This window comes from Rattus norvegicus, chromosome X (genome assembly GCF_021556685.1).
Source record: "Rattus norvegicus strain SHRSP/BbbUtx chromosome X, alternate assembly SHRSP_T2T, whole genome shotgun sequence".
Lineage (NCBI taxonomy): Eukaryota > Metazoa > Chordata > Mammalia > Rodentia > Muridae > Rattus > Rattus norvegicus.
In genome coordinates this window covers 160,598,932-160,626,794 of record NC_141554.1, presented here as the reverse complement: position 1 = coordinate 160,626,794, position 27,863 = coordinate 160,598,932, and the positions used below count along the sequence as shown (strand labels likewise).

The following is a 27,863-nucleotide window of genomic DNA, read 5'->3' as shown; positions in this document are numbered from 1 at the left end:
TCATAAGTACCCTTGGATCTCATCATGTCCCATCTAGCCAAACTTTTTGTTAGAGTCAAAGTGCCATCCACAGGTATCCTTGAAGAGGCTTCAGCTAGGACACAAGCTGAGGCCTCATCTGGTGTCTCTGCATCCTTCCCTGCACCCATATGGGCACCCACATAAGCCTGCCTATCTTCCAACATATGTAGAATGCTGAAACGCTGATAGGAGTCAGATCCTGTCAACTGAGGAGGGCATCCAGGAAGGGTATAGATAAATCAATCCTTCTTGCAAATGGGATCAGTGTCTACCAGAGTCCCCCAGAAGAAAGTCACATACATGAAACCAATTGCCCAAGTCTCCTAGGAAAATCAAGCTGGCTACTTTGTAGCTTAATTCCTTGTACCCTTGAACTGCCAGGACCTTTGTTCCACACCAAACAGCTCTTCAGAGCTTCCCCCTAGGAACTGACAGGGAAGACTAGTAGCATTGGCCCTTAGGTCTTGAGTCTTTTGGGAATATCCTGCCAAGTGTGATATTGTATTTTGCCTTCACCCCACCTCTCTTTCTACAGGAACTAGTTCTTTAGCAGACATTGGCTCCCAATTTCAACCATTATGCCCAGCTAAGTGTAACAACTTACCAGCTAAGGAGCATAAAATACATGTTCCTTACCCGCATATTTTTCTTGTGGCTGTATAGATTTAAGCAGCAGCCACTGTCACCTCCAGGCAATGAACAGAGGTGGCCTTTTGGCTTGTGGTATTTATGAGAACATCCTATTGTCCCCAGGACTGTCCAATGAGATTTTTCTGCAGATGTGAAAGCATAGAATGGGACACTCCCAGAAGATTTGGATAACCTTAGCCACCTATAAGCCCACAGACCCCAGAGGAACTAGTTAGTAGCTTCTGACTTTGAGAGCAAAACATGCTGAATTCAGTTAAGCCCCTGGAAGAACAGGAGCTTAGTTCCTTTATTTTACAGGGAAGAGTTTGGACTATAAAAGAAACTGGCTAAGGTCACCAGCTCTTGATGGTACAACCACATAAATAGGGGCACATCTCTGGCCTTTGCCAAATGAGTACTTGCAATTGGATAAACTAAAGCTGAGAATACTATGTAAATTTAATACATGGAAGGAATACATATTGTTTACAGTATGATATGGTAATTTGAATGTCTTATTGATAACAAATTACAAGATCTACAGCAGGCTCAATACAGTAACATCAAAGTTATTCAGACTGCCAATAGAGCTTGTAATTTAATTTCTAGATCTGTACATAGTAGCTATAGGACCTATACTGATCTGTACATGTCCTTTAATCACAAAGTCACAGGTGTTTCTGATACTCCATGTTCTGCTTCCTACATTTGCAATTACAGGAAACGCCACTAGAAGTTAGTTAAAATAAGGATGGAATAAAGAAAGGTTAATGCGAAGAAATCATCTGCTTTTAGTATAGGCTTTGAGACATCAGTTTAGGACCCCTGTGCTACAACCTGCCTATGACAGCGATGACAATGCTGTGCCTAAGCAGCCTCCTGGGAGACTTGGAACGTAGAAATGAAGACCGTAACGCTTTTTCAAGGTTGTTGTGTGAGCTTACAATATTGGCGCGAAAAGCCCAGCGTTCACCATCCGGGTTTTTTACTTCTCTGGCTTTGCTGGGGAAAATTCAAATCTCAAAAAAGGGCGGACCCGTAAAGATACTGTACGCCTGCGCAAAGGCGGGGCGAGAAGCCCTGGGAAGAAGGCGGGGCGGGTGACGCGAGTGGCACAGACTGCTCCCGTGCTCGCCTCGCTCTGGCGCCGTTAGTCTCGCTGGGCCTCTGGGTGGGGGGTAGTCTGGCGCGCTGCAACTGGGAGCGCGTGGCCCGGTTGTTCGGGAGGCGCGGGAGGAGGCGGCGACTCCTCGGGGTGTTGCCGGCGGGCCTGGGAGCGGGCAGCAGCTCCGCCCCTGTGAGCTCATGGCGTCACCTTCCGCTCTGGCCCCGCCTGCAGCTCCCTGCTGTAGCCGGATTCTGACCGTCGCTGAGTGTTCAGGGCGGGAAAACAGCTGCTTCCCAGCAAAGGGTGCAATCGCAGTGTCCCTTTTTTGCCACCCTTAACTACCATGAGCCATGTCTCCACTGCTAGTTAAAGGCCATTTCTCGGGTTTGTGTCCCATCAGCGACCTGAGAGACAGTTCCCAGGGGGCGGGGCCAAGCGAGTGAGTGGGGAGAAGAGTTAGATTTTCATCCGGGCATCCCCAGATGCCGCGGCCATCTTTGTTTTGTGCTAAAAGTCGCTATTGACGCCCGCAGAGGACCGGGCGTGGGGAAGTGGCAAGATGGCGACTCCCAGAGAGGAGGCGTGGAGGAGCCCTGGGGGGGGGAGGGGCAGGGCGGGGCGCTACCGCTCCTGACCCGAACTCTACTGTCTTTAGCCTACTGCACAGCGGCACCAACTCGCCTGCGAGTAGAAAACGCACTGGTTTTTACAGAAGCTTTTAATTCCTTATGAGCCTTGGGTCCTTTAAGAGGCTTGGGAGCAGAGGCTAAGACATGCGAAGGCGGGGGAGCGGTGACGTCTTCTGACTCCGCCCCCTCGCCCGATAGCCGCCATGTTTAGTTGTTACTTCTTCACACAAGATGGCGGCTCCCAGGGAGGAGGCATGATCGCCCTGCCGTTACCGCTTCTCCTGCCGTACAATTGTCACTTCGGGTCTTAACTCCTGCTCTTTCGAGCGGCTCCTGTGGGAAGGAGTCTTAAGGAGGGAAGCGAGGATTGGACGCTGCCTTTTGTTTGGTTTGCTGTGGAAGAACTGTCCAGGAAGAAGAGAATAGGGGGGGGGGGAGAAGCTAGTCTCAAGATGGCGGCTCCCAGGGCGGCCGGCGCAGCCTGAATTCAGAGGCGGACTCAAGGGAGAGGTGCTAAACCTTACGAGCCATACGGCTCGGGACCCCGAACAACACCCGGGAGTTCGAGTCCGTTTCGCCAGCTTCTGACACGCCTTTATTATTTAGGAACGTTGGGGTTCTGCGGTCGGTGTCTTAAGTGCTGGGTGGGGAAGCAGGACGGTCTCAAGATGGCGGCTTCCACAATTGTGGTCTGACTGCCGACGGAGCTGAGACAACCGCGGCATTTGTGGCTCTTTTCCACCCGCCCCGGAAGCCAGCCAGTGCTGGGGACGGGGGGTGTGGGAACCGGGCCGGGGCTCCGCCATTTCCGGCGGGGGAGGGCTACGACTGAGGAAGGGAGGAGAGAGAGGCGGCTCAAGATGGCGGCTCCCAGAGCCTCCTGCTCGAGCTTCTAAGCGGGAACACCCAGGCAAATAGTTAGAGCGACGGCGCTCGGTGGCCTCCAGCTTCTCGGAAATAGGTGCTCTGCAGTTTTGAGAAGCTTTTAAGGATACGAGCCGAGTGAGAAGGGGGGGGAAAGAGCCAAAGGAAGGAGGATAGTTAAGATGGCGGCCTCCATGGAGTCGTCCACCGCTGTGTAAGGAGCCGCTTCTTCGTGAGAGCTGCCTTAGACGAAAGGGGGTGTGTGAAGAATTAAGGGTATCCCTCCCGTTCAGTGACTTCTTCCCACTGCATCCTTAACCGGAACTATGGCTTCGGCTGTGTCCCCCGCTAACTTGCCAGCGGTGCTTCTACAGCCCCGCTGGAAACGGGTGGTGGGTTGGTCGGGTCCCGTGCCGCGACCCCGCCACGGCCACCGTGCAGTAGCTATCAAGGAGCTTATAGTGGTGTTTGGCGGCGGCAATGAGGGGATAGTGGACGAACTACACGTGTACAACACTGGTGAGTGCTACTGCCCTGGGTTTCTCATAGCCTTCCCTCCATCTCTCTCCTAACCCTTCTCTTCCCCATCTTCTCCTATCTCTCACTCCCCTGGTGTGTTTTTCTTCTACCTTCGCTCTTATTGCCATCTCTGCCTTTTCCTTGATTTTTCAACCCCCGTTCTTACACCCCCGTACTCTTCTGTGTTTAAAGGTTGCATTTTGGTACTTAGAGAAACCTTCTACTCCGACTGGTGAGGGGGAGGGGATGTCGCGGGCGACAGTGACTTCAGACGTACACCGTTACCCAGTGGGCTGGGGCTGGCGCGGCAGCGGATGTGTTCTCTTGGCGCAGGCGGAATCCTCCCCCCTCCTGCGATAGTCCTCATCCCCAGCGCCCATGCTTGTTCCGGAGAAAAGACAATATTTAGATCACAGATCCGTTCTCTACCCCTCTCCCCCAAAGAGGGAAGCACTCTTTAAGGTGCAGACTTTTAACAGCCCAATGTGATCCTCGTGGCAAGTACGGATGGCACGATGGCTGTACTGCTTCCCCCTCCCCAACACATACGCACACATGGGGGTATTTACTTGTATGAGTTGTAGATTTTTGTGTTGTTGTTTTTTTTCCTCTCTGTTCAAATTGTTTCTTTTCCTATTCTGGTGCCATAACAATTGAGTTCCTCCACCCTGCCCTGCATAACAGACTGAAGGGCGGCTCAATACCTCTTTTCTTGTGAGATGTAAGGGGTTAACCAGTCCCAGAAGGTGCCTCCTTCCCCAAACCCAAGCCCTTGCAAATTGGGAGGAGCCTATCTGCAGGTATGGCTGATCTGCAGCCTGGCCTCTGCCCCCTCCCTTATGGGAGCCACATGTTGTTCCTTGCTTGGTTCCCTTGCTCTGTCTCTAGGGCAGAAAGCTTTGTCGCATCCTTCCCCTGTGGTAGCCTCTTGGCACTTTCTGTATGTCTAGTACAGGGGATTGGCCTGAGTTGCCAGTTGACTACCCAAGGGCCTTCAGGGCCTTTTCCTTGCCCTGAGGGAGAAGTGCTGGGGCTTGCCAAGGCTGGAAGTATGTGCCATTGTGTCCAGGTGAGAGCCTGGAATACTAGTGTGGCCAGACAGATCCAGCTCCCTTGCCTCTGGTAGACTAGAAGCTTCCCTCTGCTGCAGTAGATGTAGCCTGCAGTGCTTCCTCCCTTTCCAGCTCCTTAGCCTCTTCCGTGCACCCTCATCCTTTCTGGGCCCCTGCGGTCCCAGGCACCTCCTCTTGATTTGTGGGCAGGACCAAGTGTGAAGCAATTGACCCCACCCCCACCCTCCATCTCACACACACCACACTGTGGAGGCAGAAAGCAGGGAGGAGATCGTGGTTTGGGGTAGTTCATGGAACAAGGGTTGGAGCCAGACTCTCCTGGCAGCTTCCCAGCACCTCCCCTGCCAGACTGAGTGTACAGGCTTGCCTCTGCACCTCTGAACTATTCCCCCTCCCAAGTTGACTTTGAAAGACTGGTGGGTTGTTCAACCCTCTGAGTTCCTTGTCTCTCCGCACCTGTTGCCTCCAGGGAGCAGGGCTTTTCTCAGGGCCTCTGCAGAAGGGGAGGGGGGTGATGCCTACGACAGCCCAGGCAGCTGTGGTGGCAGAAATTAGCCCAATAAGGTAAGGCTAAGGGCAGGGGTACAACTTGTGGAGTAGTAGAGCTGTTTTTAGAGATGCCTTACACAGAAGCAAGAGTACCTACTCCATTTTCTGGACTGCCTTTCTTCTACTAAGGCCTGGAGCAGATTTTCTGGCAGGGAAATACAATTTTAGAAAGTAGGGCAGGGGCCTAATTACAGTCAGCTCCAAAGTCCATTGCAGGCCTATGTCTTGGCTTTCTGGGACCTCTACATATTCATTAGTTTATTGAAAACAATTGACTACTTTGGTGTTAATTTCAAAGGCCTGAAATCCTTCAAGTAACTGTTTTCAAGTTGTCCTGATCAATTTTTAGGTGACTTGAGAAAGCAACTAGCAGACCCTGCTATATACCCTGTTCTTCACCTTAATGGATGTATCCCTTGTTTTGATGGTCTCAGGGTATGCCATGTATTTATTAGGCTGGGAGTTCTAGCAGTCCTGTGCTAAAGAGGCCTGAGTTCATAATCTGTTCATGCCTCTGCCTATAGCCCTTTGCTTTTGTGGCATTAGTACTTCTTTAATGCTCCCCTAGAAACTCCTCTTTGAAAGAGGAAAGAGATCCAGGATTTGTGTGCACTTGGCTGTCTTGGTCAGCTCTTCAGTTTGCAGGGGGTGGAGTATAATTCACCCAGGGATTACCCAGTGGAATTACTGGGTTTGTAAGTACATACGTGACTTTGCCCCATATAGAGGTAGTCACCATGGGGGTAAGAGACCCTTTACTAGCTTTTGGTAGGTCTTAGGGTTGCAACTGCCCATGAAGGAATTTTACTTCCATGAGGCAATTCAGATTACTTAGGAGGCCTCAATCTTAATGATACACACAGTCTAAGGTGATAAACGTGCTTCGGTGAAGCTGGGTGTGTTGATTGTTCCCTCTCCCCAGGCTGCTTTTGCTTTGGTGGGTATTGGCAGTCACTATCCCTCAGGGTTGGGTGTGAAACAGAGCCCTGAGCAAGTTCTGTACCACTGAGCCACATTCGAATCCCTCCATAGATTTGTCGGGGAAGGGGGGGGGTATAAAATATCTTAATGGGACTTCCTACATATAAGGAAATTGGAGTCCAAGAGGGGAAGTGACAGGTCCAAGCTAGGGCACTGCCACGGGCTACTGGTAGAAGTGGGACAAAGTGTGAACCTTAATAGACTGAAAACCAGTGCCTTAGAAATACATCCATTTATCTCTTGTCACTATACCTAAATCTCATTAAGTCAAATGGGTATCACATCTGTTCCCTCATCTATTTCAGGCCCTCCTTTACAGGCTCACTTCCTTATCAGCTTGTTAGTTTTGCTGATTAGGAAATAGCCTATTTACTCTTCAAAGCTCTGACTTAAATGTTTTTTATTCAGAGAAACCTTCAGTTATGTCTTTCATCACCCTTGCTCTGCTCCCAAGGGTTGGGCATGGTTCCAGGCTCTTTCATTTTTTCTTCCTATCAGTGGAGAGGTTCAAAGCCTACCTACCAGATGGGAAATTGGAGGCCCGGGGCTTCTCTGTGCCTTCCAGCATTGGGGCCTGCCATATCAGAAATGATTTTGGTATAACCAATCACGCTGAAAGGAAGATAAGTCCTTGAACTCCACCGCATTCTCTGCTGCATAGGTATCCTCAGTCTATATGGTGATGGGAAGATTAAAAAGTATCTCATGCTGGAGCCTGCAAACAGGTGGCCTCCTTTTCTCAAATTCCCCTCTTCTGGTGAGGGTCAGGCTAGAGGGCCAGGGACTTGCCAGGGTACATCAACAATGAGGGACCTGGGGATTGGGTTACATGATACCCCACTGGGTGTTTGAGAGCAAGGGAGAGCAGCTGTTAGATTTATAAGGTGGAGCTAGGAATTCACATAATTGCATACTTGCAGGGAGTTAAACAGGGATTCATAGGTGAGGTTAGATGGCATTATCTCTATACCAAGAACTTTACTCCCTAACAGACTCCTGATGGGAGTTGGGAAGGGTTTCTGCTTTGCCAGAAGAAACATTCTAGAGCCAGATTAGTACCTCTTAGGTCTCAGAGGAGAAACTGATGATCTGGGAGGCTCAGGAACATCACACTTAACTTCTGGCCTGGTCACCTGGGTCAGTGGATCTGCATGAGATAGGAAAGCTGTGGGCCAATCCCATTTGCCATTTAACTTTTACCCAAGATTTGCCTCATGACTCCCTACCTACATGCTTTAACACAAGGGCTCTTAGCTGAGTGAGGGACTACCTATATATGAGACAGATAGTGAATCAGGTTCATGTCCCTATTGGATTTTACTCTAAAGAGGGTCTTTTGTTTGTGAGTGTTTTTGTTTTGAAACAAGGTCTTTTTTTTTTAAAGATTTATTTTATTAATATGAGTACGCTGTAGCTACCTTCAGACACACCAAAAGAGGACATCAGATCCTATTACAGATGGTTGTGAGCCACCATGTGGTTGCTGGGACTTGAACTCAGGACCTTTGGAAGAACAGCTAGTGCTCTTAACCACTGAGCCATCTCTCCAGTCCCCTGAAACAAGGTCTTTTATAGCCCAGGCTAACCCTAAACTCCTGGTCTTCCTCCTTCTGCCTTTCAGTTGCTAGGATTACAGGTAACTGAGTGCTGGATTGGGGCTGCCTCAGAGCTTCCTGTTAGCTTTTCTTTTGTAATTTGGATGAAAAGCCTTCCATGGATTGTTTACTTGTGCAAGGTTGATATACCTCAGTGTTGGAATTTCCTACATTTCTTGATTCATGTTTGCAGTATAGGAATAAGAAAGTAGGTCAAGAGGCAACATTTGGGTGTGTGGACACATGTATGCACGTGCAGTACAAGCTGCATCACTCCAGCAGAAAAATGGCAGAGAGGATGGGGGCTGTAGTATTGTGTTTAGTGACTCAGCTAAACCACAGAGGAGTCTTAATAGCTAGCTAGCTGTTCCAGGCGCACCTGGGGAGACCCTCCTCCCTGAAGCAAGGTAGGGCACAGGATTTTATAAATGGTGTTGGGGGAGAGAAATTTGTCCCCAAATGCATCTAAATAAAGGGGGCAGAAAAAGCAAAACAAGCATTTCCCTCCTTTTCTCAGTACATTGGTTTCCAAATCCAACATCTATTTCTTGTGGAAGTATACCTGCTTCCCTGTGTGGATAGTATGGCTGAGAAGCAGACAAACAGCTTAGACTAGTCCACAAAAGCCTCTAGTGTCCCCTTCTCCAAAACATAACCTGACTTCCCATCTACTTCTAGGAGGAAGGACTGGTCTTGACTTCGAAGCCCTTCCCCATGGTAGCTGCAGCCCCCCTTCCCCAGATCCAGGACTTGAAATTCTTCCTACAGCCTTCTCAGATCTCACCTGACTGACATGCATATGCAGCAGGTCTGCCTCTGGCCCCAGTCTTAGAGATTTTGGGATGGACAGACAGACTGACTGACTTATCCTTTAAACATGTGGCATGGTAGAAGAATGTGTTTGCCTATAACATTACCAGAACCCTTGCCACTGCAGATGTGAAGGACATAGGTACCTAGGTGAAAGAACAAACTGCCAGGCAACCTAGGGGAGGGCTCCATTCCAGCCGAAGGCTTGACCACTGTCTTGTACTGTCTTAGAGGAACCAGGATGTACCTGAGGGATGCTTTCCCTTTCTTGGTGACCTTGCCACCTTAAACCAGTTAGAAGTGTGAGGGGCTCTTGAGAAATTTCTGTCACAGAAGCTCTGCTTTGGTTGCCACTTCAGGCTTGAAAACATTCTGGATGTGGAGAGGGGCACTGCCACAGAGCCTGTGGACCATCACCTAGGAAATGAGTAGGGAAGTCAAAGCAGAGGCAGCTAGGTTTGGGAGGTCAGCAGACGATTCTTGCCTCAGGTTTTTCCCTGTCTGTCTCCTGCCTACATGAAGGGGGGCATCAGCCTATAACAGTTAAAGTTTCCAGTACCACCTACAGGTCCAGCTGTAGGCTCTGGCTGTTTTAACTCTGTGGTGCAGAGAGAATGGATTGTGGGCTCTGAAGAGGAGGAACATGAACCCTAGAGGGAAGGCATTTGGGGTATAGAAGTTTAATGATCATGTAAACAGTAGGAGAAGGAAGTCATGGTCTACTAGATTCCCAGAGGCTGATGGATTATCTTGGTTGGTGACTTTACTGCTTTCTGAGATGACCTTAATGAGAAGTTGTACAATAGTTTGAAAGCCAGGGTTCTACAGATGGTTTGAATAAAATGGCTAGAGATTTGGGATAATGCTCTTATAGTATGCTGGCTCAACCCCTTCTCTCTTTAAGACTAGGAGTTGGAGAGTACAAGACTTAAAGAATAAGAATGGAGGAGGCAGGGGACACTTGGGTTCTAGAAACTCCTGGATGTTTTGACTTTGTTTCCTTTTCTTCAGCGACCAACCAGTGGTTCATCCCAGCTGTGAGAGGGGATATCCCTCCAGGGTGTGCAGCCTATGGCTTTGTATGTGATGGTACTCGCCTGCTGGTGTTTGGTGGAATGGTAGAGTATGGAAAATACAGCAACGACCTCTATGAGCTCCAGGTAATAACATAGAGCCTCTGGGACTGGGTTCTTACATTGCCTCAGACCCTGTAGAACTCTCCATAGTATTCCTTGTACTCGTTTGTGAGCTAAAGCAGGAGAGGCAGTGGTAGAGATTACTTAAGTGTCTATCAATGCTGTTCCCTCCTTGAACAGTGTCAGAGGAGAGAACAGGACCAAATTCTTTAGAACTTACATGTTTCAGCAATGTGCTCTCTCATTCCAGACAGTCTTCTCTTTATGCCACAAATAGCCCCTGACCCCCAACCGGTGACCTTTTATCTCCTACGTATTAATTGATTTTGTAGGCAAGTCGCTGGGAATGGAAGAGACTGAAGGCAAAGACACCCAAAAACGGGCCTCCTCCGTGTCCTCGGCTTGGACACAGTTTCTCCCTTGTGGGCAACAAATGTTACCTGTTTGGGGGTCTGGCCAATGATAGTGAGGACCCCAAGAACAACATTCCGAGGTGAGGCTTTGTCCTATTTTTTTCTGTGAAGGAATCCCACCAGGGTGGGTCTACTTTTGTGCCAGCTGACTCCACCAGAGCCATGTTTCTCTCCTTTGTTGGGTTGTCAATGAGTGCCCTTTCAAGAAGTTCTTAGCTTTGAAATCTGAACTCCTGGGTAGGTCTTGTAGGAGAAAGCTGGACAAGAGGCAGAATTGGCCTGATTCCTATCCCTCAAACCGAAATTAGACCTGGTTGTTTCCTTTGCAGCTTCTGCTTAAACATTTCCTAATGGGTATTTTCTAATGCCTGTGGCCAAAGCTCTTAATATGTGGAGGTAGTTCCAAGCTGACACCCCTTTACTCTAGGGAGGCCTAGATAAAATGCCTGGTATTATGTACATGGTTGCCTAAGGCTTGCCACTGAGTCTGAACTTAAGGCTGACATCATAGCTTTGCACATACACCCTTTCCATTGCTCCATTTGGACTCACCCTGTAAGCTTCTAGCAGTCTCTCTTTGGGGAAAGATAGTAGGGTTTGTGGTTTCCATGGCCTTTGCTCTTTTGTGTTCTAATAAATCTACTGTTCACTGAGATAACCTGGTAAAGCCTGTGGTGCATGTGTTCAAGGTCTGCTATAACTGATCTTCCTCAGGTACCTGAATGACTTATATATTCTCGAACTACGGCCAGGCTCTGGAGTGGTAGCTTGGGACATTCCCATCACTTATGGTGTCCTTCCTCCACCCCGGGAGTCACATACTGCTGTGGTCTACACTGAAAAAGATAACAAGAAATCCAAGCTGGTGATCTATGGAGGGATGAGTGGCTGCAGGCTAGGGGACCTTTGGACCCTGGACATTGGTAAGAAATTGCTGCTATTCCAGTCGCTTTAGAGCAAAGTCGATCTTCTGGATAGCTGGCCTTCGGTGGCTGTCGTTGCCTGGTGAGGTGGGGCTCATGGGAAGCTGTCCCCCTTAGCCTTACTAATGGATAGGAAACGGAGTAATGCTTGATGCACTATATGGCTTTTGAGAGAATAGGGAGAGAGTACAATCTTTTTACAATGGAATTCCCTCAATCCTGACTCACTTTTAGAGTCCTGACTCACTTTTCAGTGGACAGTCTATATGTGGAATGGTATATTCTGATATGACTAGTGTGATAAAATTTGTTACTGTAAATCAGTTTTTACTTGGGCTATAAAGTGGGTGATGGATTATGTGGGGGTAGATATTGGTTATAGTTCCCTGAGGGTCACAGCGTCCAAGTGTTTGAATATAAGGAAAATTTGAGTTTTTGTCTAGTGCTAAAGCGGCATGGGGGTAAATATGTTCTGCAGGGAGTAGAAGTGCAAAAAAGAGTTTGGGGTGGGGGTTGGGGATTTAGCTCAGTGGTAGAGCGCTTGCTAGGCCCTGGGTTCAGTCCCCAGCTCCGAAAAAAAGAAAAGAAAAAAAAAAAAGAAAGTTTGGGGTGAGCTTGATACCCCTATGTCATACCTAAGTGGTACTGCCTTTATACCAGGTGCCCAGTACTTTTGGGAAGAATCCCCTTGTCCAGATCATCTGAACAGCATTAGAAATGCTGAAACATAATTGCTAGGGCAATAAATTAGAGGGCTTGCTGAGGGATTTAGGAAGACAGAGATGCGGTTGTTACAATCTTTCCATTTCTGCAGAGACACTGACATGGAATAAGCCCAGCCTTAGTGGGGTGGCACCCCTTCCTCGCAGCCTCCACTCTGCAACCACCATAGGAAACAAGTGAGTGTCTGCTCTTTTCTTTCCTGACCTGAGCTGCCCCTGGATCCTGAAGGTTTCTCATGTCAGGTTTATCAACTGTCCCTCAATCCCAGGGAGGCCTTTTTCTGGCAGGTCTGGCCCATACCCTCCTTATTAAACATAAAGACAGATTAAGGGTAGAGGGACTGCATGTAATGCAGCCTGAGACCATTTCTTGACCTGTAAGGCTACCATATTAAGTACCGACTGTGTAGTTCCTCATTGAATCGGGATTATTTGTGAATGCCAAGGTCTAGGGTCCATGGAGGCACCTTAGATGAATAAAACAATGCTTTCCTTATCAAAAAAGAAAAAAATGACGGTTCTTTGTAAGGGTGAACCATCGGGATACCATATTAAAGTGCCATATTAAACAGTTTCGGGAACTCCTGGGGCTTTCTAGAGAACTGAGCGTGTTCAGAACTTTCTAGGTAAAAGAGGTAGCCTCTAGCTTGGTACCTCTCTTCAATCCTCTCTTGCTTTTTTCCCCCTTCATCCTCCTAGAATGTATGTATTTGGTGGCTGGGTGCCCCTTGTCATGGACGATGTCAAAGTGGCCACACACGAGAAGGAATGGAAGTGTACCAACACACTGGCTTGTCTCAACCTGGGTATGGCCTTCTCGGGCTTAGAGTGGCTAGGGATGGAATGGCCCTGGGAAATTTTTAGGGTATGCAGGAAACAAACTCCGGCTCATGGGTTAATTACAGAAATATCCAATGAGTAGAAAACTCTCAGGCAGGGGTTGGGGATTTAGCTCAGTGGTAGAGCACTTGCCTAGCAAGCTCAAGGCCCTGGGTTCGGTCCCCAGCTCCGAAAAAAAACAAAACAACAACAACAACAAAAAAAAAAACTCTCAGGCAATATTCCTTTTAGTTTGAATGGGCTCTTCATACGTGCCTGATATCCATAAGTGCAAAAGCACTTATGCACTATGCACAGAAGAGGTGTTGTTTCTTGTACTTCATTTGTAGGGACTTGTCTATATAGGCAATAGCTCCAGGACCTTAGCCTGCCATACATAGGGCCAAGTAGCCCTTTCACCTTACTATCTTGAAGATAATTTCCTACCCATGCACAGCGAATATCACATTGTTTAATATGTTGTACAGCTTTAATTCTGGCATCTAGGAGGCAAAAGCAGATAAATTTCTTGGGTTCAAGACCAGCCAGGTCTTAGTGAAATCCCATCTCGAAAACAAAATAATTGAGTTGCTTTTATTTTGATTGGATGCACACATTTTCTTAAGATCTTTACTTGATTTTTTTAAGATTTATTTATTTATTATATAGAAAGAAGTACACTGTAGCTGTCTTCAGACACACCAGAAAAGGACATCAGATCTCATTACAGATAGTTGTGAGCCACCGTGTGGTTGCTAGGAATTGAACTCAGGACCTCTGGAAGAGCAGTCAATACTCTTAACCACTGAGCCATCTCTCCAGCCCCGGATTGTATTATTTTTATGTGCAAGGAGTTATCTTCCAGATACTTTCCCAATATATGGCTTAATTTTCTTTTTATGCTCTTTTTGCCTCATTTTTATTTACTTTTAATGTGATACTCCAGTAACTTGACCTTCCCTGACAATGAAAGAATAGAGGACAATTTGGGAGTTGGGGGAACAGGTTCCTTTTTCCTCTGTGTGACCTCCAGCATCTGTGCACCTCTAGATACCATGGCCTGGGAAACCATCCTGATGGATACACTGGAGGACAACATTCCTCGAGCTCGAGCAGGCCACTGTGCTGTTGCCATCAATACTCGCCTGTATATTTGGAGTGGCCGTGATGGCTATCGCAAGGCCTGGAACAATCAGGTCTGCTGCAAGGACCTGTGGTATCTGGAGACAGGTAAGGTACTGGGCCACTGCCATTCTCCACTGTTTAAGCCTCTCTATTGCCTATTTTAACAGTTGGCTTTGTTATATTACAGAAAAGCCACCACCCCCAGCCCGAGTTCAACTAGTACGAGCCAACACCAACTCACTGGAGGTTAGCTGGGGTGCAGTGGCAACAGCCGACAGTTACCTTCTACAACTCCAGAAATATGACATTCCTGCCACAGCTGCTACGGCTACCTCCCCCACTCCCAATCCAGTCCCGTCTGTGCCTGCCAACCCTCCCAAGAGCCCTGCGCCAGCAGCAGCTGCACCTGCTGTACAACCACTGACCCAAGTAGGCATCACACTTGTGCCCCAGGCTGCCGCTGCACCCCCAAGCACAACCACCATCCAGGTCTTGCCGACAGTGCCAGGCAGCTCTATTTCTGTGCCCACTGCAGCCAGGACTCAAGGTAAGTCGGCCATAGGCATTTGTGTAGGGCCTAGTCACTGGAGACATTCATTGCCTGAATAGAGGCTGCTGCTTTGTTCTTTGTTGGTTTTAGCTTTGGTTTTGTTCTTGAAATAGGACATAAAAGTGCTCTCTGTCTTGCTGTTGGGACGGTATTGGTCATACATAAAGAACATGCAGGTCAAGGAATAGCTCAAGTCTGCCTTCAATTTAACAGAGTTGTTGAATATGTATAGAAGAGTACCTCCTGATGATCAACCCTTTTTCTCATCAGGTGTCCCTGCTGTTCTCAAAGTGACTGGTCCTCAAGCTACAACAGGAACACCACTGGTCACCATGAGACCTGCAAGCCAGGCTGGAAAAGCTCCTGTCACTGTGACTTCCCTGCCTGCCAGTGTGAGAATGGTTGTACCCACTCAGAGTGCCCAGGGCACGGTAAGGATCTGTTACTGAGTGGGGCTTTATGGTGACCAAATAGTATAAACAAGTTCTCATGGGATCTTTAAAAATACATAAATGAGCGAGCGAGCGAGCGAGCGAGCGAGCGTGCGTATCTCCATTCCTGGGTGTAGTTTACTTGACAGAATGTTTGCCTAGCATGCATGAAGCCTACCAGCTCCCATCATATGCTCTTGTTCTTTGTAAGATGCTTCTGCATTAAAAATGCCACACACATTTAATGCCAGCACCAAGGAGGCAGGAGTTCAAGGATAGCCAGGGTAATACAGAGAAATCCTGTCTCAAAAAACCAGAAGTGTTGGAATCCTCGACATTTTCATTGTGGTTTTACTGATTCGAAAGGTGGAGGAGAAAATCTAGTTAGTTGGGTTTGACCCAAATCTGTGAGAATAAGCTGTATTTAACTCAAAGGGTGTGTTTTGTTTTGGATTTTGACAGAGTCCTTACTCTGTAGCCCAGGCGTTCTACTATTTAGAGATTCTCCTGTCCTAGCCTCCTAAGTCTGAAATTATAAGTATGAACCATACCCAACAGTGATGTTGATAGTGTTATATGTGAAACCCATTACTGTGTTTTGCTAAGCATGTGTACTAAGATATGTAAAATGAATTTTTATTATAAATGTATGTACTAAGTTAATATGGTGGCTTTATTTCTTCACCTTAGCTAGTCCCCAATAACTACACATAGAGGCTAAGATTTACTAAAATTGCCTTGAGTCAAATACTGAACAATTACTACTCCATTCTAAACCTTCAAGCTAATCGGGCTTCCTCCCAGACATACTACTTGCATTTTTTTCTCCTTTCTTGTTCTAGCTCTCTTCCCCTAATTCCTCCTCATAGTGGGATAGAGAAATAAGCATTTAAAATAATCTAAGGGTAACCTTTAGAAAGTATACAAAAACATTTTGCCAACAGAGATACATCTCCAGTTCTGGCTATGGTCTTTTTATTTATCTCTGCAGTGCTGAGGACAGAACCCTGTTAAGAACTTCACAAACTAACTACACCCCTAGCTTTTACTTTTGAACTAGAATATCACTAAGCTGTGATCTTTCTGCATCAGCCTCCCAAGTAGTTACGATTACAAGCATATGCCCCAGGCCTAGCTTGTCTATGGTTCTTTGGTTAAAAATCTACTCAGGGGTTAGGGGTGTAGCTCAATTGGTTGAGGGCTTGCTTAGCGTGCATGAAGCTCTAGACTCAGTTTCTAACATTGCATTAACCAAGTCAGTATCATGCATGTCAGTAATCCCAACATTTAAGAGGTAGAAGCAGGAAGATCAGAAATTGAAGGTCATCTTTGGTATGAGTTTGAGGCTGGCCTAAGCTACATGAGACCCTTTCTCAAAAGAAAAAGGACCACTTGTCAAGCAGCTACCTACTTGTCCTTTGTACTAGGAGAGAGGAGCCTGCATTAGGAAAATTAGGGATGCTGCTGAGCCCTGGCAGGTTCTGAAAGGGTCATTGAATTGGGAAGCAGGTGGCAGGTAGAACCCCTTGCAGCTCACATGCTTTGTGTCCACCACAGGTGATTGGCAGCAACCCACAGATGAGTGGGATGGCTGCATTGGCTGCTGCTGCTGCTGCCACACAGAAAATCCCTCCTTCCTCAGCACCCACAGTGCTAAGTGTCCCAGCAGGCACCACCATTGTCAAGACAGTGGCTGTGACACCTGGTACAACCACTCTTCCAGCCACTGTGAAGGTGGCCTCCTCACCTGTTATGGTGAGCATTTATCTTCTGGGTCTGGTGATTGAACAAGCCGTGACCATTTGCTCTAGGTTTGGGCCAATCTTTCAGGCCATTGGTTTATAATCAGTGGCATGGGCTATGGAACATGCAGTTACCTTTAAGGGTGTACAACCTTAGATTAGACCTGTGGAGAGTTCAGGCTGTTCTCTTGCTGCTCAGCCAACCAAGCTGGATGGAGTTGGTCAGCAGAGCTATAGCCATTATGTTGCTGCTATATTCGTTACTCATCTCTGCTTCTCCAGGTGAGCAACCCAGCTACTCGAATGCTAAAGACTGCAGCTGCCCAAGTGGGGACATCTGTGTCCTCTGCTGCCAACACATCTACCCGCCCTATCATCACAGTACATAAATCAGGGACTGTAACAGTGGCCCAGCAAGCCCAGGTGGTGACCACGGTGGTAGGCGGAGTCACCAAGACCATCACTCTAGTGAAGAGCCCCATCTCTGTCCCGGGAGGCAGTGCTCTGGTGAGTGACAGGCACCACCTGACTGTGTGACAGTTGCCAGCCTATGGTGAATGCCACTGGTGACTCGCTGTCTTGGTCCAATTCCAGTAGAGTTCTCGCCCAGGTCATGGTCTTATTTGGTTCCAGATTACTGCCTGCTCCATCCTTTCCTTTTTAGATTTCCAATCTTGGAAAAGTGATGTCAGTGGTCCAGACCAAACCAGTTCAGACTTCAGCAGTGACAGGCCAAGCATCTACAGGTCCTGTGACTCAGATCATCCAGGTGAACACTCACACTCTCAGAAGTCGTTCCTAAACTCCAGGCCCACAGGGATAAACAGACATTGGGAAACAAGGATAGAAGATCCCATGAGCGCAAATGGCTCAAGGGCCTTGCTGATACCACAGCACCCACAGTATTCAGAATATTCTCTGAGTTAGAATAGCTAAACCTAATATTCCTTTCTGTAGTTCCTGTTAATTCATAACTTCTCCCTTTCAGACCAAAGGACCCCTGCCAGCAGGGACTATCCTGAAGTTGGTGACATCAGCAGATGGCAAGCCCACAACCATCATCACCACCACACAGGCTAGTGGGGCAGGGACCAAGCCCACTATCCTGGGCATCAGTAGTGTCTCTCCTAGCACCACCAAACCCGGCACAACTACCATCATTAAGACCATTCCCATGTCAGCAATTATCACCCAGGCAGGCGCCACAGGTAAACATACAGCTTTCAAAAGGCCCTTGCTGATGAGTATAGATCAAAAAGATGAGAAGCCTTCACAGCTTGTTTTCTCTGGACCCTTCTCCAATGCAGGTGTTACCAGCAGTCCTGGCATTAAGTCCCCCATCACAATTATCACCACCAAGGTGATGACTTCAGGAACAGGAGCACCTGCCAAAATCATCACTGCTGTCCCCAAGATTGCTACTGGCCATGGGCAACAAGGAGTGACCCAGGTGAGGCACACATGGCCCCTCTACACTTCAGTGTAGCACAAACCACATGTGTCCTCCTAACAGGCCTGAGAGGGGCAGCACAGTCCAGTCAGCCTGAAAGTGACATTGGTGGCACTTTGCTCTGGTGTTCCAGGTGGTGCTAAAGGGGGCCCCTGGACAGCCAGGCACCATCCTCCGCACTGTGCCCATGGGCGGCGTTCGCCTGGTCACCCCTGTCACCGTCTCCGCTGTCAAGCCAGCTGTCACCACATTGGTTGTGAAGGGCACCACAGGTGTGTAGCCCGCAGGCCAGGTCCTCGGCAATGGCTGGGGGAGGATAACAGGTGCTCTCTTCCAGAGCCTTCTGTCCTTGGTGGCTACATGGCAGGGCTCCCATTCCCTAGCCCTCTCCAGAGACACAGGCTGCTAGGTAGAAAGTGGTAGCAATAGGCCTCATTCTACCTTTGTCTTTCCCTCCATTTAGGTGTTACAACACTAGGCACAGTGACAGGCACTGTCTCCACCAGCCTTGCCGGAGCTGGGGCACATAGCACCAGTGCTTCTCTGGCTACACCTATCACTACTTTGGGCACCATTGCTACTCTCTCAAGTCAGGTGATCAACCCTACTGCTATCACAGTGTCAGCTGCACAGACTACACTAACAGCTGCTGGTGGACTCACCACACCTACAATCACAATGCAGGTAAGTGGGTCCTAAGGATGTACCACCATACAGCAGCACTCCGACATGACAATAGGGGGCATTTTAGCCTTTCTCCCCTTTCCAGATTCAGTTCTGTAGACCTGTATAGTTATGATAGCTTTTCCATACATGGTGTAATCTCTTGAGTCTTTTCCTGGAGAAATATGTGAGCTATGTCCAGTTTGCAGACACTAGGATTTCACAATGTGCATATAGTATTTGTTTTCTCTCAAACTGGACAAGAAGTGATAAGGGATCTATTTTACTGGCCTTTGTACACTGTCTGGAAAAAGGCTTGAATATAGCCCAACTTCTCCCGCCCCAGCTCTGCCTCATTGCCCCTTCACCCTCATCTCTAAGTAAGTCATTGTTTTGAGATAATGTGCTAAGCTTATGTTAGATTTGCCCTGGATACCTAGCAGCAGAGTTGGTGTTTCCAGTCACCATGGGCGATCATAGGATAGTAGGGGAGGCAAATTCGAAAAAACATAGTTCAGGCACTAACTCCTCTGTTCTCTTTCCCCAGCCTGTCTCCCAGCCTACCCAGGTGACTCTGATCACAGCACCTAGCGGGGTTGAGGCCCAACCTGTACATGACCTTCCTGTGTCCATTTTGGCCTCACCTACTACAGAGCAACCCACAGCAACAGTCACTATCGCTGACTCAGGCCAGGGTGATGTACAACCTGGCACTGTGACACTGGTGTGTTCCAACCCACCCTGTGAAACCCATGAAACAGGCACCACCAACACAGCTACCACCACTGTTGTGGCTAACCTTGGGGGACATCCTCAGCCTACCCAGGTGCAGTTTGTTTGTGACAGACAGGAGGCAGCTGCTTCACTTGTGACCTCAGCTGTGGGACAACAGAATGGTAATGTGGTCCGTGTCTGTTCAAACCCCCCCTGTGAAACCCATGAGACAGGCACCACCAACACTGCCACAACAGCCACCTCAAACATGGCTGGGCAGCATGGCTGCTCGAATCCTCCCTGCGAGACTCATGAGACAGGTACCACCAGCACTGCCACTACAGCAATGTCCAGCATGGGCACTGGGCAGCAGCGAGACGCTCGTCGTGCCACTAACACCCCCACTGTAGTGCGGATCACTGTGGCTCCTGGGGCATTGGAAAGAGCCCAGGGTACTGTGAAGCCTCCGTGCCAAACCCAGCAGACCAACATGACCAGCACCACCATGACTGTGCAGGCCACTGGAGCTCCATGCTCAGCTGGCCCACTGCTCAGGCCAAGTGTGGCACTGGAGACTGGGAGCCATAGCCCTGCCTTCGTGCAACTAGCCCTTCCAAGTGTCAGAGTTGGGCTAAGTGGCCCCAGCAGCAAGGACGTGCCCACAGGGCGCCAACCAGAGACATATCATACTTACACAACCAATACCCCAACCACAGCCCGTTCTATCATGGTTGCTGGGGAGCTTGGTACAGCTCGGGTGGTCCCCACATCTCAATATGATTGCCTCCAGGCAAGCTCTCCCAGTAGCACCATGACTATGACAGCCCTAGAGGCCCTGCTGTGCCCTTCAGCTACTGTGACCCAAGTCTGCTCCAACCCACCATGTGAGACCCATGAGACGGGTACCACCAACACCGCCACTACCTCCAATGCGGGCAGTGCTCAGCGAGTATGCTCTAACCCACCTTGTGAGACTCATGAGACGGGCACCACACACACAGCTACCACTGCCACATCAAATGGAGGCGCAGGCCAGCCTGAGGGTGGACAACAGCCTGCCAGTGGCCATCCCTGCGAGACACACCAGACCACTTCCACTGGCACCACTATGTCAGTCAGTGTGGGTGCCCTGATTCCTGATGCCACTCCCTCTCATGGGACCCTGGAGTCTGGTTTAGAGGTGGTAGCAGTGCCCACTGTCACCTCCCAGGCTGGTGCCACATTGCTGGCCTCTTTCTCAACACAGAGGGTATGCTCCAATCCTCCTTGCGAGACCCACGAGACAGGTACAACGCACACAGCCACCACTGTCACCTCTAACATGAGCTCAAACCAAGGTGAGTAGAAGTATCTGGTAGACTAGGGCACAGATATTCTTTTAGCCATGAGGGAGATGGGTGGTCCTAGGAATCCTATGGTGGTAAAAGCAACTGGAAGTCAAGTGGTCTCCCCTTTAACACACCCACAGACCCTCCACCAGCTGCCAGTGACCAAGGAGAAGTGGCGAGTACCCAAGGTGACAGCACAAATATCACCAGTGCCAGTGCTATCACTACAACTGTGTCTTCTACACTGCCAAGAGCAGTGACCACTGTGACACAGTCTACACCAGTCCCAGGTCCTTCTGTGCCGGTAAGCCTCTCCTCCAAGGATCCCTTCTGTGGTCTTCTGCCCACTATGCCTTTCATCTGTGCTTTCATAAATGTACACTAGATGTCGCCCTTGTATCAGTATGGTATTGCTCCTTGGTTCTTCTTCGAGACCATAAAAGGGCAATCTTGGTGTCTTGGAGTCAGGAGGCAGACAGCCCTTTAGAGAGGAGCCTTGGCACTTTATCTCTGCTGTTGATTTCCTTCTCGGCTGTTCCCCATCATCTCTACAGTGTAGTCTGGGCTTGAGTGGAAACTTGACCCAAGGGCTTTCCTCTTGCCACACCCTTGCTGATGCATCTTGACTTACCTTCCCCATTTACATTTATCATCGGGGTAAAAAGTGGCCAGCCTGTCCTGGATACCATAGGCCTACAGGGAAAAAACAAAGGCTATCTTGTTTTTCAGCCCCAATACCTGGTTCTAGCCTTTGTCTCCTCCCCTCTCCCTCTGACGGGGGCTTCTCTCCCTTTCTAGAACATCTCATCATTGACTGAGACTACCCCAGGGGCTCTGACTTCCGAAGTCCCCATCCCAGCCACGATAACAGTGACCATAGCCAACACAGAAACTTCTGACATGCCCTTCTCTGCTGTTGACATCCTGCAGCCCCCAGAGGAACTCCAGGTCTCACCAGGGCCTCGCCAGCAGCTGCCTCCAAGGCAACTCCTGCAGTCTGCCTCCACACCCCTGATGGGGGAGTCCGCCGAGGTCCTGTCAGCCTCCCAGACCCCTGAGCTCCAGGCCGCCGTGGATCTGAGCAGCACTGGGGACCCATCTTCAGTCCAGGAGCCTACCACCTCTGCTGTTGTGGCCACTGTGGTGGTCCAACCACCCCAACCCACACAGTCTGAAGTAGACCAGTTATCACTTCCCCAAGAGCTGATGGCTGAAGCCCAGGCGGGCACCACAACCCTTATGGTAACAGGGCTCACTCCAGAGGAGCTGGCAGTGACTGCTGCTGCTGAAGCAGCTGCTCAAGCTGCAGCCACTGAAGAAGCTCAAGCCTTGGCCATCCAGGCTGTGCTCCAGGCTGCACAGCAGGCTGTCATGGGTAGGTATCAGCTGGGAGATTTGAGGGATAGGCCCCTTAGGATGAGTGACGCCTTACAATTACAGAGCAGGCCAAGGCACCATTTGGGGATGACTTGAGATGAGATTTGCTTCCTGTGAGAGTACACAGTGTAACTCAAGAGAGGACTGTGTAGGACAGATTGTCTAGGAAGGAGACATGGGGATGAGTGGTGAGGGGTGTAATAAGGTGTGGGCAGGATAAAAGCTTAGGGAAACAAAATTTCAGGGACACCATTGTTGTCCATTGGGCCAGGCACACATGTGTTCCTTTTGAATAGTGGTTTTCTTGGTCCTGGAGCAGGCACTGGGGAGCCCATGGATACATCTGAAGCAGCAGCAGCAGTGACACAAGCAGAACTGGGTCATCTTTCAGCTGAAGGCCAAGAGGGTCAGGCTACCACCATACCCATTGTGCTGACACAGCAGGAGCTTGCAGCTCTTGTACAGCAGCAGCAGCAGCTCCAGGAGGCTCAAGCCCAAGCCCAGCAACAGCACCACCTTCCCACTGAGGCTCTGGCCCCAGCTGACAGTCTCAATGACCCATCCATCGAGAGCAACTGCCTCAATGAGTTAGCTAGTGCTGTCCCCAGCACTGTGGCCTTGCTACCCTCAACAGCTACTGAGAGTAAGCTGGGTTGCTTTTTGGCATGGGTAAATCATTGATGGAGTTGAACTGATGGGAGGTGGACATGGTGTAGCAAGGTGGCATGGAGGTTCTGCCTCAACACAGAACCTTCTCCTCGATGATAGTTTGTTTCTTTCCAGGTTTGGCTCCATCTAACACATTTGTGGCTCCTCAGCCTGTTGTTGTAGCCAGTCCAGCAAAGATGCAGGCTGCAGCAACCCTTACTGAAGTGGCAAATGGCATTGAGTCCCTGGGTGTGGTAAGTCTGGTTCAGTGGCCCCAGGGGATAGGGTAGCACTGGCTCTGAGCCCCAAGGACTTGATGTCATCTCATTTCTGTTCCCCCAGAAACCGGACTTGCCACCCCCACCCAGCAAAGCCCCTATAAAAAAGGAGAACCAGTGGTTTGATGTGGGGGTCATTAAAGGTACCAGTGTAATGGTGACACACTATTTTCTGCCACCAGATGATGCTGTTCAGTCAGATGTAAGTATGCCCTGTAATTGCCACCCTTGGATATAGTGGGGTGGATCCTGCCATGCCTGTGAGACAATTGTCATAAAAACAAACTTAATTTCCCTGCCTTGTGAGAGGCACTTACAAGAGAACTTAATCTTTGCACCACTTGAACAATTAGGAAAGTAGTAAGGCAGCCAGAGGGAGACCTTCCCCACCAGAGAGTAAGTAAGAAAGTCAAACTTGATCCTTTCCTAATGGCACCAAGCCCCAGAGACAAGCACTCTAGCATTGAACTGCCCCCTAATCCAAAGTATCCTTTTTGACCGCAGGCCTCAAACCATTTTCTTCTTTACTAGTTTTCTACCTCTTTCCTTAGGATGACTCAGGCACCGTTCCAGACTATAACCAGCTAAAGAAGCAGGAGCTGCAGCCAGGCACAGCTTATAAATTTCGAGTTGCTGGAATCAATGCTTGTGGCCGGGGCCCCTTCAGTGAGATCTCAGCCTTTAAGACTTGTCTGCCTGGTTTTCCAGGGGCTCCTTGTGCTATTAAAATCAGCAAGGTGAGTCTTTTCTATGGGCTACCTTTCTGTTCCTTGTTGGTCAACTGTCTGTCCTAGGGAGGTACATATGAACAGAGCCAGGGGGTGGCTGGACCAAGAGTCTACCAGAGAAGGGCAAGGCAGCCTACATTCACCCTTAGACAAGATACATGCCAGGCTCTCCGTTGTTAAATCTTTTATCTAATCTGAAAGTCCCAAGGAGGCCTGGGTCTTTTTAGTCTATTTTCAAGTGCAGAAATGAGGCACCAAGAAGCTAAGTGATAAGTTATGGATTAGATAATGGGTTTGGGGAGGGGTGTTATAAAGGCTCTTTAAAGTTCTTTAAAATTTGATGTGGAATATCTGGGTTGGTTTTGTTTTTAATTTTTTATTACATTTGTATTTATGGGGGGGGGGCATAGTTGTGCCATGGTGCTCATGTGAAGGTCAGAGGAGATCATGTGGGTCGAGGAAATCGAACTCAGTCATCAGGCTTGGCAGCAGACACTTTTACCATACCACTGAGCCATCTCACTGGCCCCTGGAAAATTTCTATTGTATTGGGAGGAGCTATTTTTATGGGGATTATTAGAAGTTCTAGAAGCTTCTAGCTCTCTTGTTCTGAGCATAGGCAGGATGGGCTAAAGCCACAGTGGCTGAAAATGACAAGGCTTGACTTTATGTCCTGGCTTCTAGAGCCCAGATGGTGCTCACCTCACCTGGGAGCCACCCTCTGTGACCTCCGGCAAGATTATCGAGTACTCTGTGTACCTGGCCATCCAGAGCTCACAGGCCAGTGGTGAGCCCAAGAGCTCTACCCCAGCCCAGCTGGCCTTCATGCGAGTATACTGTGGGCCTAGCCCTTCCTGCCTTGTGCAGTCCTCCAGCCTCTCCAACGCCCACATTGACTATACTACAAAGCCTGCCATCATCTTCCGCATTGCTGCCCGCAATGAAAAGGGCTACGGCCCTGCCACACAAGTGAGGTGGTTACAAGGTAAGTGTTCACAAGCCTTTTGGGGCAATTTTTAGGGAAGGTACAGAGGGGAGCACTGAGTGGAACAAAGATACCTAGCTAGACTAGGGAGGCTTCAGTCATTGGATGAGAGAGTATAGGATATTATAGAAGAGGCTCTTGTGTTCTAGGGGTGGACAGAGGATACCCTGGGATACCTAAAAGTGAGAAAGAAGGGGCTAGAAGAAAGCAAAAGATGTTAGACTCAAGAACAGCATGTCCCAAGGCCCTTAAAATGGGTAGATCAGGCTGAGACTAGCTCCCAAGAGTTATCTGTCTCAGGAGGGGCATTAAGAGGCAAGAGCTGGGGGCTGGGGATTTAGCTCAGTGGTAGAGTGCTTGCCTAGGAAGCGCAAGGCCCTGGGTTCGGTCCCCAGCTCCGAAAAAAAGAACCAAAAAAAAAAAAAAAAAGAGGCAAGAGCTGAACCTGAAGGATGATAAGGGCAGTCAGGACTGTGACAAGTGGGATACACCCAAATGTTCTTTTTACCTGAACTGCTGACCGTCCATCCCACTCCTTTCAGAAACCAGTAAAGACAGCTCTGGCACCAAGCCAGCTAGCAAGCGGCCCATGTCGTCTCCAGAAATGTAAGTAGCAAGTCTCTTTCAGGAATCTTCTGTGGGGGATACAGAGTAGAAGTAAGCTCCATTTCTCATCAGCTGCTTGGGATTATATCCATACAAGGTCATGAGTTGGTATTTTTGTGATGTTTTTGGGATCCTTTAATGACAATTCCTTTTCTTTCTATTATATAAGGAAATCTGCTCCAAAGAAGTCTAAGGCTGATGGTCAGTGAGGAAGCTGGCCAGCATCTGGATCCTCCAGACCCCTCTGCTTCAGGAATGCCCTATAGGGCCCACCTTCCCGCCCTGCCCACCTGGCCTTTGCACTTCACCCTCACCAGCTACTGGCCACCATTCAGTCTCCCCCTTTCCCTCTGTTTTTACAATAAAGAAAGCACATTTTACCATTGCTGTTGGGAGGAAGCAGAAGGCAGATTGGAAAGAACGGCGAGTAAGTGCAAGTTGTGCTCCTTCCTTTTCCCTACCTGATGCCCTCCCTGGGTTGAGTATGACTGGACAGTTCAGAGACTTTGGGAAAAGAAATTAAAACTGAAAACAAAAGAGATAGTTCCCATACTTAAGCCTGCACTCGTTTGTAGTTCATTTCCCTTGGCCTGAGAGACAGCCAAGGGCTGGAGGGGGAAGGGCATCCCCCAAGTTCTCTCAGAGGCTTTTCCCAGCAGGTACCCATCCTGGGTATCTGTCTGGCTCTGTTTTGTTTTGTTACTATCCTTGTATTTCCAGCCACCTCCCATCCCTTCTTCAAGCTTAGCCAGACCTATCTCGCCCAGCAAAGTCACAGGAAGCTTAAGTATCTCAGAGGCCTTTGAGTTTCCCACTCAACACCTCTCTCTCCTTTCAAAAGAGGGAGGGGGGGAGCCTTGGTTGGTCTGAGCAGTGGCTGTGAAATCCTCCCAATGGGCACAGAATGGCCCCCAGTAACCCTGGCTTTGGCCTACCTTTTTGAGCCTGGGGGCCACATCACCAACTGCTGCATTTGTTGTATTTTTTAAGTTGAAATTAATGAAGTTAACATTTTTATTGTAATTTTAGCCTTAGCGTGTGGGGGTTTATCCCTTTTTGTTAGCTGTGTACAGAATGTGTATCCTATCTCCTCCCCCACCCTCCATCCTATCCCACCCCTCATCCCCTTACCCCCCCCCCCAGCTAATCATTGGCAGGGGTCTTCCTGGGGAAAGGCTAAAAGAGCAGCTAGAGTAGGAGAGAAACAGAGTGTCTTGGGTGGGACTTGGTAGACACTGCCCCAATATCCTATTGCTAGCCCCTGCCTGCTTCTGGAACAGTGTGAGACCATTAAACTTCATTCCTTGTGGGTTAGCACTTAACATGTAGAGGCTTGGGCTTAAAGGTGGTGTCCACCTTAATCAGCATCACTTTCAGAGACTGACCCTAAACAACACAGCAGGAACAGGGAACAGGTGGGACTTTGACCCCCTTGGAGGCAGCCCAGGATGGCAGTGGGGTATGCCATATCTATCCACAGAGGCTATGGGTAGGTACCAAATACCAACTCAGTAATTAATTTTGTAGCATTGTCCCCAAGCTCTGGATTTTTTTTTTCTCTCCAGGACCCAAGTTTTAGGCAATGAGTAATGCTTGCAAGCAAGTTACTGAAGGATTTAAAAATGGACAGCCAATGTGTTCAGCAGCTCTGGCTTGTACCCCCTGGGCCTCTAGTGTATTGTATTATATTTCTCTGTGGAAAGTCATGTTTAGTCAAATTCGAACCCACTCGCCTGTTCCCTTTGTTTTCCCTATCCCTTCTCCTGAGCACCCTTTGATTTCTGAGGACAGTACTACCCATTCATCTATTGTAGAGTAACCCTTGTGACTCAATATTACCATAGTGCGATGTTGTTTTGTGCTATTTTGAACAATTAAAAAAGACTTTTTTTGAAATAACCATCTGGTATCTACCGTGTGTCAAGAGTGTCTTGTGACCTTTGGAGATTAGAAGCTGGGACCTGCTCAAGGTTCACTTGCTATTAAAGGCCTTTTGTAACCAGAAACCATGGGTTTCAAAGAAGGCTCCAGAACAAGGTACACCCCTTGGGCCTCTGTAGACATGGTACCTTATAAGCCTATGGCTGAGGGGCCTCTTGAACAGTTGCTGATTTTGCATTTAGAAATCAGTTCACCTGTCCTTCCACTAAGGCAAACATTTAGTTGGCCATTGGCAGTTTTCCTGGACATGTAAGCCACAGCCTCTATAAACTTCCCACTGTAAGTTCAGGAAGCCTCAGGGGTGTGTATGACACATAATGAATACTCAACACTGCAGGACCAAATCCTCTGGTATTGTGCACAAGCCAAGCATACAAAGAGTGAGACAGAATTATTAACCCTGGCAGTCCAGTAGCCAGTTGGGTAGTATAGCTATGGTTTGGTTGAATAATGCTAACTGGGCAGAAGACTGGAGATAAGAAAGTCTGGAGATAAGGCACCCCTG

General features: G+C 48.8%; 1 protein-coding gene across 4 annotated transcripts; it reads left to right on the top strand.

Annotated features, from left to right (window-relative positions):
* The first annotated feature begins 2,612 nt into the window (after positions 1-2,612).
* Hcfc1 (host cell factor C1) lies at positions 2,613-27,326 on the top strand. Of its 4 annotated transcripts, none has more exons than NM_001414734.2 (26): positions 2,613-3,771; positions 9,791-9,939; positions 10,248-10,408; positions 11,043-11,251; positions 12,066-12,150; positions 12,673-12,779; positions 13,843-14,022; positions 14,105-14,464; positions 14,738-14,898; positions 16,456-16,653; positions 16,923-17,147; positions 17,305-17,409; positions 17,629-17,848; positions 17,948-18,090; positions 18,224-18,362; positions 18,554-18,774; positions 19,301-20,804; positions 20,936-21,099; positions 21,726-22,170; positions 22,492-22,815; positions 22,956-23,074; positions 23,163-23,300; positions 23,650-23,835; positions 24,511-24,811; positions 25,354-25,417; positions 25,587-27,326. In NM_001414734.2, exons 1-26 carry the CDS (start codon positions 3,579-3,581, stop codon positions 25,624-25,626), a joined length of 6,141 nt encoding a protein of 2,046 aa, NP_001401663.1. In that variant the 5' UTR covers positions 2,613-3,578; the 3' UTR covers positions 25,627-27,326. The 4 variants fall into 4 exon arrangements, with proteins under 4 accessions (NP_001401663.1, XP_087456518.1, XP_087456517.1 ...); XM_087600392.1 differs by having other exon boundaries at positions 22,489-22,815; positions 25,587-27,316; XM_087600391.1 differs by having other exon boundaries at positions 21,594-22,170; positions 25,587-27,316.
* The last annotated feature ends 537 nt before the right edge of the window (positions 27,327-27,863 follow it).

Bases quoted from the DNA above. Each gene is read 5' to 3' on its own strand.
- Hcfc1 (XM_087600390.1), top strand. From the start codon at position 3,579: ATGGCTTCGGCTGTGTCCCCCGCTAACTTGCCAGCGGTGCTTCTACAG. The intron at 9,940-10,247 runs GTAATAACATAG...TTGATTTTGTAG, and splicing joins ACGACCTCTATGAGCTCCAG to GCAAGTCGCTGGGAATGGAA. The intron at 14,465-14,737 runs GTAAGTCGGCCA...TTTTCTCATCAG, and splicing joins CACTGCAGCCAGGACTCAAG to GTGTCCCTGCTGTTCTCAAA.